This window comes from Dromiciops gliroides, chromosome 1 (assembly GCF_019393635.1).
Source record: "Dromiciops gliroides isolate mDroGli1 chromosome 1, mDroGli1.pri, whole genome shotgun sequence".
Classification (NCBI taxonomy): Eukaryota; Metazoa; Chordata; class Mammalia; order Microbiotheria; family Microbiotheriidae; genus Dromiciops; species Dromiciops gliroides.
In genome coordinates, this window is record NC_057861.1 from 249,605,427 (window position 1) to 249,615,406 (window position 9,980).

Sequence of the window (9,980 nt, forward strand, 5' to 3'; positions counted from 1 at the left end):
CAGGTCTTGTGATAGTAAGTGGCCTAGATCAAAGTATTAGGTTATTTTGACTTTCATATGTTTCTTAGAAGCAAAACTAGATTACATCCCTTGGCAAGCATCCTTTAGCATTGTCCTATTCTTCTGGAGGGATATGTATGTGTGTGTGTATGTATACACATACACATGTGTATGTGTCTATACACAATGCACATATACAACATACATACATACATTTCTATAGGCAATAAAAGCATCAGTTTCATCAGTTCTGCCAGATTCTGTATTAATTACACATTCATAGTTTTATCTTTGTATCCCCAGTGCCTGGCACATAGTAGGTGCTTAAGAAACATGTGCTTTCTGATCCATTAATAAAAGTAGGTAAAATGTGCTAACTCTGAACACACACAGCTTTATCTCTGCCAGTTTCCCCACTCTGAAACCTCCTGAAATGAACAGCATATCTTTTGGCATTGGAATGTCCATGTCTTCTACAATATCCCCATCAAGTGGTCATCCAGTTTACCCTTGAAAACCTCTAGTGTTGGGGACCTCAGCTGCGAATGCCTCACTTTTCAGATGACCTTCTATCAATTCTATTTATATCTTCTATGTATCTACTTATTTCTATTAGAATGTATACTCCTTGATGGTAAGGACATTTTTTATTTTCCTTAATTTATTTCCCTGGCACTTAGCACCATGGCTGGCACATATTAAACACTTAATAAATGTATGTTGACTAATTTATTAGATCTTAATTTCTCAATGGCTTTGTGTTCTTCCACACCCATAATTCAAAAACTAAAGATTTCATGGTTATTGAAGCAAAAACCCGCCTCAATTCATGAACCCTTTTCTCCTTTAGATATATCAAATCTCATTTCTACTGAGCCATCACCTTACCCTTCAAAGGAGCCAGCCAATTCAACAGATCCTCCAACAAATCTCTGTGCAAACTTCATCTGTCAGAATGATGGCACCTGTGTTATCCACAATGGCAAAGCAGAATGCAGGTAAAAAAATAGCTTGTATCAAAGACATCCTTTGACTTTTATCGCTTTTTTGTGACGTGTCTCCAGTTGTAAAAGAGAGGTTTGGAAGTTCATGAAGGTATCTTCCCATGCCTATAACTTTTTTTTTTTTTTAACATATAAGGTATTTTATTTTTCCGTTACATGTAAAGATAGTTCTCAACTTTTGTTTATACAAGCTTTACAATTTCAGATTTTTCTCCCTCCCTCCCCTCCCTCCCCCCTCCCCTAGACAGCAGGTAATCTGATATAGGTTTTATATATATACACACATAATAACATTAATCCTATTTCTGCATTAGTCCTGTTATAAGAGAAAAAAATCAGAGCAATGATGAAAAACCTCAAAATAGAAAAAAACCCAACAGCACCAAAAACAAAAGAAATAGTATGGTTCATTCAGCATCTATACTCCACAGTTCTTTTTTTTTTTTTCTTGGATTTGGAGATCCTCTTCTATCATGAGTTCTTTGGAACTCTTCTGTACCATTGCATTGGTGAGAAGAATATAGTCCATCACAGTAGATCAACACTCAATGTTGACATTACTGTGTACAATGTTCTTCTGGTTCTGCTCATCTCACTCATCATCAGCTCATGCAAGACCCTCCAGGTTTCTCTGAACTCCTCCTGCTCATCATTTCTTACAGCACAATAGTATTCCATTGTATTCATATACCACAACTTGTCCAGCCATTCCCCAATTGATGGGCACCCCCTCAACTTCCAATTCCTTGCTACCACTTAAAGAGCAGCTATAAATATTTTTGTACATGTGGGTCCCTTTCCCCTTTCCATGATTTCTTTGGGAAAAGACCCAAAAGTGGTATTGCTGGGTCAAAGGGTATGCACAGCTTTATCGCCCTTTGGGCATAATTCCAAATTGCTCTCCAGAATGGTTGGATTAGTTCACAGCTCCACCAACAATGAATTAGTGTTCCAATTTTCCTACAACTTCTCCAACATTTATTATTTTTTCTTTTTTTGTCATTTTAGCCAATCTAATAGGTGTCAGGTGGTACCTCAGAGTTTTTTTTAATTTGCATCTCTCTAATCATTAGAGATTTAGAGCATTTTTTATATGGGAATAGATAGCTTTGGTTTCTTCATCAGAAAACTGCCTGTTCATATCCTTTGACCATTTCTCAACTGGGGAATGACTTGGATTCTTATAAATTTGATTTAGTTCCCTATATATTTTAGAGATGAGGCCTTTATCAGAAGTACTGCCATGCCTATAACTCTTGCAATGCTGCTCATATAATATTCATAGAATCTTAATATCATAGGTTTACAGCTGGAAAACACTTAAAGTGTCATTGAATCTAGCCCTCTGATTATACACATGAGGAAACTAAGGCCCAAAGAGCTCACACAGATGGAAAAGGAACGAGTAATGGAACCCCAATTTTTTATTCCAAATAGAGTATATTTTCTATTGGAGGTGCCATTGCACTGTTAATTTTATGTCCTCAAAGGGCTAGAAATGAGGAGAAGGATATCGCTTAGGAAATAATGAAAAACAGCCCTCCAAAATTTAATTCAAATTGGTTCTTACTTTTTGTTTTATGAAGAACTTTTATTCTTTATTTAAATAAAATTGTCATTTTTGCCATTATTGCCTTGAAAAATATTTCTTCTCATTGAAATAACTACTTATTTTGGGGGTGATGGTGGTAATAAAAGAGTTATAGTTATAATTTTTTGAGGGGCAATGAGGGTTAAGTGACTTGCCCAAGGTCAGACAGCTATTGTCCAGTGTCTGAGGCCAGATTTGAACTCAGGGCCTCCTGAATCCAGGACTGGTGCTTTATCCACTGCACCACCTAGCTGCCACAACGCAACTACTTTTAAAAAACTTATCTTTCTCAAATAAAATTAATATAAAATTGTGACTAAGTATAGTAAAGCAACTGTCACTCCCTTTTACCTCTTCAGACATCTTTGATAGCTTTTTTTTCAATGTTTTACCCAGTAACTGTAGGTGTCCTTAACTTTGTATGACCCTCCTCACCCTGCAAGACTTTGTCCTGGGCCCTATTCTCTTCTCCCTTTATACTATCTCTATCAGTAATCTCATCAGGTCCTTTTTTTTTTGTTCTTGTTTTTTTTTTGTTTGTTTGGACAATGAGGGTTAAGTGACTTGCCCAAGGTCACACAGCTAGTAAGTGTCAAGTGTCTGAGGCTGGATTTGAACTTAGATACTCCTGAATCCAGGGCCAGTGCTTTATCCACTGTGAGACCTAGCTGCCCTGATCTCATCAGGTCCTATGGGTTTAATAAAACCTCTATGCTGATGATATTCAAATCTATTTATCTAGTCCTATCTTCTGCCCTGACTTACAATCTCACATCACCAAACTGAGATATATCAAATTGGATGTCCCAAAGACATCTCTAACTCAACATATTCAAAAACAGAGCTCAAACCCCTCCCCCTTCCCCAAACTCTCTTCTCTTACCAACTTTCATGACACCAACATCATGCTCCCAGTCATCCAGGTTCTAAACCTTGGTTTCATTCTTGTTTCCTAACCTGTTATGGGAAGAACATGTTTAGATCAATGAACATTTCCCAGTCTTGATAAATGCCTTTGGGACACTACAGTGTAAAATGAGAAGCAGTGTGACCTGTTGGATGAACTTTCCTTGAAGCCAGGAAGACTTGATTATTACCCTTGGCAAATCACTTGACCTCTTAGAGGTCTAGAGTCTAGATAACCCTGTAAGTCTCTAAGTTCTAGAGAAGGTGTGACCTTCTTTTGACTGAGACTTCCTTATATCAATAAAATATCAAGGTTATCACTATTCCTAGTCTAAAAATTATAATTAAAATTTTAGAAAGTATTCAAACACCTTATATCTATACAATGTTAATAATATAATTCAGTATTAATAAAACAAAGACCACATCACCCTAAGGCAGCTAAACACAGAGGAATACTTCCTTGTCAAAAAGGAAGAAGGCTGATAGATGTTCTCAGAGCACAGGATCAACCAAACAGTTGATAAGTATTTATTAAGCATCTATTATGTGCTGGGTGCTTTGCAAGGAATATAAGTTCACAGAATAAAAGAATCCCTAATCTTTTTTTTTTTTTTCTGGGCAATGAGGATTAAGTGACTAGCCCAGGGTCACACAGTTAGTATGTGTCAAGTATTTGATGCTGGATTTGAACTCATATCCTCCTGAATCCAGGGCCAGTGCTTTATCTACTGTGCCACCTAGCTGCCCCCAATAATCACTAATCTTTTTTTTTTGTTTTTTGTTTTTTTTGTGGGGCAATGGGGGTTAAGTGACTTGCCCAGGGTCACACAGCTAGTACGTGTCAAGTGTCTGAGGCTGGATTTGAACTCGGGTACTCCTGAATCCAGGGCCGGTGCTTTATCCACTGCACCACCTAGCTGCCCCAATAATCACTAATCTTAATAAGCTTATCTTCTAATTGTAGATTTAGCAATTATATGAAAAATATACACAGAAGAACTATACGGTGAATAAATATCAATATATACAAAGGCATTAAATACAAGCTTGTTTGAGAGGGAGCTCACTAGAAGTGGGGGAGATAAGAAAAGGCTTCCTGTCTGAATTGCATCTTACAAGAAGAAGAGGACTCTGTGATGTAGAGATGAGGAGGGAGAACATTCCAGGAGTGGTGAATGGCCAGTGAAAAGGGAGAAGGACAGGCCTATAATTGGGAAACAGCATTGTATATGAGGAACAGAGAGAAACTAGTTTGGCTGCCTCTCACACTGCAGGAGGAGTACTAACCAATGAAGCAGGAAAGAAAGGTTGGGGTCAGATCGTGCAGAGCTTTAAAAGCCAGTTTGTAACATGTCCTGGATTCAATAGGAGGCCACTGGAATTGATTAAGTAAGGGAGTCACATAGTCTACACCTAAGGAAAATTACTTTGGCAGCAGTGCGTAGGATGTAGTGGTGAGAGACATGAGGCAGGGAGACCAATTAGGAGACTATTGAATTATCAAGTCCTGACTCTGGAAATTGGCTATGTGACCTTGGGCAGGTCACTTCAACTCCTTTCTTCCTTTGTGAAATGAGGGAGACTATCACAGAAAATCCCTTCTAGCTCAAAATTCTGTGATTCTACCCACATGATGAGCTCTTTCAGGTATACCACACTGTGCTTCTTTGAAGGGAAAAGATCACAACTGTGTAACATATACACAGCAGGATATGTATTTACGTGTATGTGTGTGTGTGTGTGTGTGAATGTCTTTGCAGAGTTTGCAACAGATAGCAGTCCTATTCATTAGCCAATTTTACTTGAGTCTTGGAGTTTTTCTAGTATTAGCTAGAGAGCAATTTTGTTCTCTCTGACTCACTGCATACCTATGGTTTCCATAACAGAGCCAAGACTTTGGAAATTTGGGACATGTCTTAGCTTCAGATCTCGTCACCATATTCCTCATTATTGACTGCTCTGGCATACTTTAACTTCCTGCATCTTTCTACAAGGCAGGAGAAGAATGATACATAGCTCTCTTTCTCTTGAGGATAGATGTTAGGCTCTTATTACTGTAGTCTGACATAACACAATTAAACAATCTCAACTCAGCAAATACATTCCCCTCCCCCCCCCCAGTGATCTTTCTTGCTATGGAGTTATTGACACTGATTGTGAGCATGTTGAATGTTAACCAAATAACTTTTAAAGTACATCTTGCTAGAATATTTTAGAGTCCAATTTCTTATTCTCTAGGTGTCCATCAGGGAAAGACTGGTGGTATGTTGGAGAAAAATGTGAGACTAAGGGCTCTACCCAGGACACCATAATTATAGCAGTTTCATCCACTGTAGCTGTATTTGCCGCTATGCTGATAGTGACTCTTGTGAGTGTCTACTGTGTTAAGAAGAAATACAGTAAAAGGAGCAATGCCAATACAGTGAATACAACCTTAGACAATGTAAGTATGCAATACTGTAAAAGAGCAACAATGCTAAAAGGAGACTATACTCAATGTCATCATAATAAAGCATAATCTTAATCTTAGAGAACAGATAATGAAATATGTACCCCTTCCTCTTAGCACACAGGAGCAGAAAAATACTTGTGGTCATTATAGTCTTTGCTTTTACATGATTGTTTTTCTTTGTTCAAAGTGAGTATTCAGTTTGGAGGGATAGAAATATATCCAAAAAATTTTAAAACAATTTCATCAATGGAATTTATTTTTAAAAAGAAAGACATAGGCTGTAAGCACAGGGACCCAAGGATTTCCTTCGAGCTTCTAAAACTTCTTTTTCTTCTATGTATAAGAAATTGACAGGTGATACTAATCTTCATTTTATAAAAGAGTGAAATGAGACATGGATTCAAGTCCTACTTCATACACCTATTAGCTGTGTGACCCTAGGCAAGTCACTTAATCAATGTTTTCCCGACTCTAGGCCCAGTGTTCTATCCTCTGTACAACTTAGATGTTCATATTATATGACTAGGGTCAAAGGTTAGATGTGAACCCATGTCTTCTTGATTCTAAGCCTACAACTTATTGAAAATGTTTGATATGGACAGTATCAGTTGTCAGCTCTTATAGGTTGCACAGAGCCTTAAAAAAGAAAAAGGAAGGCGGGGTTGGAGCCAAGATGACAGACTCTCAGAGTTCCCAACAAATTCATCCACATATCTCAAAAAATGGCATAAGACAACTTTTGGAGCAGAAAAACCCACAAAAGAACAGAGTGAGACCTTCTTCCAGCCAAAGATGGCTTAAATAGGCAGCAGGGATCATCTACTGTACCAGGGTGAGAGAGGAGCTCAGCATATCGCACAGATCCAGCTCCAGGCAGGCTGCTCTTCTGGAGCCTCATTATCTTCAGCATCAGTGGCTTCTTCTGAAACTTGGCTCATGGACTGGTGAGGGTATCCAGTGGTTGGTCAGGGAGAAATAGTAGGGGGTCCCTGCTGGAGCAGAGGTGGGAGCCCTGTGGTATTACTCAAGAAATGGACATGAGTGGCAGTGGCTAAGTAGGGGAGGGGCACAGACACTCCAAGTTTTTGACCATAGAGAATCAGATTTCAATCAGATTTCTGCTTCTGAGTCAAAAAGCAAGCAGGCCCATGGTTACTTATAGGCCAAGCAGTCCTCTCCTTAAATCGTACCACCTGGAAACTCTTGTACCTTGGGACAGTTCATCCTGGAAGCAGTGCTCCATGTTAAGAAGGAGTTAAAAACCAAGAAATAAGCAGGCAAGATGAGCAGGCAGAGGAAGCAGCAGACTATTGAATGTTTCTTTGGTGGCAAGGTAGATGAAAATACACCCTCAGAAGAAGATAAAAAAGTCAAAACTCCTATATCCAAAGCTTCCAAGAAAAATATGAATTTGTCTCAGGCCATGGAAGTGCTCAAAAAGGACTTTGAAGATAAAGTAAGAGAGGTAGAGGAAAAAATGGAAAGAGAAATGAGAGTGATACATGAGGGTCATGAAAAAAAAGTCAATAGCTTGAAAAGCCAAATTGGTCAAATGGAAAGGGAGGTACATAAACTCTCTGAAGAAAATCATTGCTTAAGAATTAGGATAGGGGGCAGGTAGGTGGTGCAGTGGATAGAGCACTGTCTCTGGATTCAGGAGGACCTGAGTTCAAATCTGGTCTCAGACACTTGATACTTACTACCTGTGTGACCCTGGGCAAGTCACTCAACCCTCATTGCCCTGCAAAAAAAGAAGAATTAGGATAGAGCAAATAGAAGCTAATGACTTTATGAGAAATCAAGACACAATAAAGCAAATACAAATGAATAAAAAAATAGAGGGCAATGTGAAATATCTCCTTGGAAAAACAGCTGACCTGGAAAATAGATACAGGAGAGATAATTTGAAAATCATTGGACTACCTGAAAACCATGATCAAAATAGGAGCTTAGACATCGTCTTCCAAGAAATTGTCAGGGAAATTTCCCTGTTATTCTAGAAGCAGAAGGTAAAACAGAAATTGAAAGAATACACTGATCACCTTCAGAAAGACATCCCAAAAGGGAAACTTCCAGGAATATTATAGCCAAATTACAGAGATCCCAGATCAAGGAGAAAATATTGCAAGCAGCTTGAAAAAAGGAATTCAAATATTGTGGATCTAGCAGCTTCTACATTAAAGGACTGGAGGGCATGGAATATGATATTCCAGAGGGCAAAGGAACTGGAATCACAAGCAAGAATCACCTACCCAGCAAAACTGAGTATAATCTTTCAGGGGGAAAAATGGGATTTCAATGAAAAAGAGGACTTTCAGGCATTTGTGATGAAAAGACCTGAACTGAATAGAAAATTTGACTTTCAAATACAAGACCCTAGAGAAGCATAAAAAGGTAAACAGGAAAAAGAAATCATGAGGGATATTAAAAGGTTAAATTGTTTATATTCCTACATGGGAAGATAATACTTCTAACTCATAAGTACTTTCTCAGTATTAGGGCAGATGAAAGGAATATACTTAGAGAGGGCACAGGTGTGAATTCAATATGAAGGGATGATAGCTGCAAAGCATTTATTTTTTACTTATCCATTTTTTTTTTGTGGGGCAGGTAGTGTGAGGTGGCTTATGTCTGGGGCTAGATTTGGGCTTAGAGCCTCCTAGGTTGAGGGCTGGTGCTTTGTCCACTGTGTTACCTAGCTAACCCATGATGACATCTTTAAAATAAAGTTAAGGGGTAAGAGGAATGCATTGGAAGAAAGGAAAAGGGAGAAGTGGAATGTGATAAAGTAGCTCACATAAAAGATACAAGAAAAAGCTTATGGAGTTGAGGAGAGGATGGGGAAGGAGTGGGGGAGTGAGTGAGCCTTACTCTCATAAAATTGACTCAAAGAGGGAAAAACATATACACTCAAGTGGATATAGTAATATATCTTGCCCTGAGGGAAAGGGGGAGGGGAAGGGGATAAGGGGAGAGAGGCAAAGGAATGGAGGGCAGATTGGGGCAGGGGCAGTAAAAAGCAAAACACTTTTGAAGAGGGATATGGTAAAAGAAGATAGAAAATAGAGTAAATATCAAGGGGAGTGAATAGGATGGAGGGTAATACAGTTAGCAATAGTAACTATGAAAGAAATGATGAGCAGGATGTTATCAGAAGGACTTATGAATAATGCAAACCATCAACAAAGAAAGAAGAAAAGTTTGGGTAGAGATCCCCAAGTCTACATGATGGTATTACATGGTATTATAAATGGTAGAATTTCAGTCTGTTGATTTCCCAACATTATACACTGTATCTTTTAGTTCATGGGTCTCTTGTGTGTGTACACCCTGTATATTGTGTACATTGTGTGTGTGTATATTTATCTATCTATCTATCTATCTATCTATCTATCTATCTATCTATCTATCTATCTATCTATCTATCTAAACTTCTCCCCCTTAAAAACAAACAAAAAAGGAAACAAAAAGGAAAAAAGAATTGATTTTGGAATGCTTTTTGTTTCAGCTTTACATTTAAATATGGATGTATTTGATTTCCTGGGAGTTTAGACTGAATAATGAAGCCATAATAGGAGGAGACAGGTCATTTCCACTTATCTTCTTCCTCTTCTACTGTAGTACTTCCTGCTTCCCACTCAGTTTATGGAAAAGATACAGAAAATCATGTCACAGTTTGGAGAGAACAGAGCATGGACTTCATCAGGTTTCTGCTCCCTGATCTCCTGCCTGTTGACTCATACTTTTTTTGAGGAAGTAATGAGAGATGATGGTGGTGATTGAATGTTGGAAGGCAATGTGGTTCAGGGGAAAGAACACTGGTATGAGAGCATCTGGTTCTATTCAGATCCTGTCTCTGATTCTTTTTTTTTTTAACGGGGCAATGGGATTAAGTGACTTGCCCAGGGTCACACAGCTAGTAAGTGTTAAGTGTCTGAGGCCAGATTTGAACTCAGGAACTCCTGAATCCAGGGCCAGTGCTTTATCCACCTCACCACCTAGCTGCCCCCCTGTCTCTGATTCT

General features: G+C 38.5%; 1 protein-coding gene across 1 annotated transcript in view; it reads left to right on the top strand.

Moving 5' to 3' along the window:
* MEP1B (meprin A subunit beta) overlaps positions 1–6,022 on the top strand; it is a 73,238-nt gene extending 67,216 nt beyond the window's left edge. Inside the window, exons 15-16 of the mRNA XM_043993728.1 lie at positions 851–998; positions 5,743–6,022. Coding sequence (XP_043849663.1) covers positions 851–998; positions 5,743–6,022 — 428 coding nt within the window. The remainder of the gene's footprint in view (positions 1–850; positions 999–5,742) is intronic.
* The last annotated feature ends 3,958 nt before the right edge of the window (positions 6,023–9,980 follow it).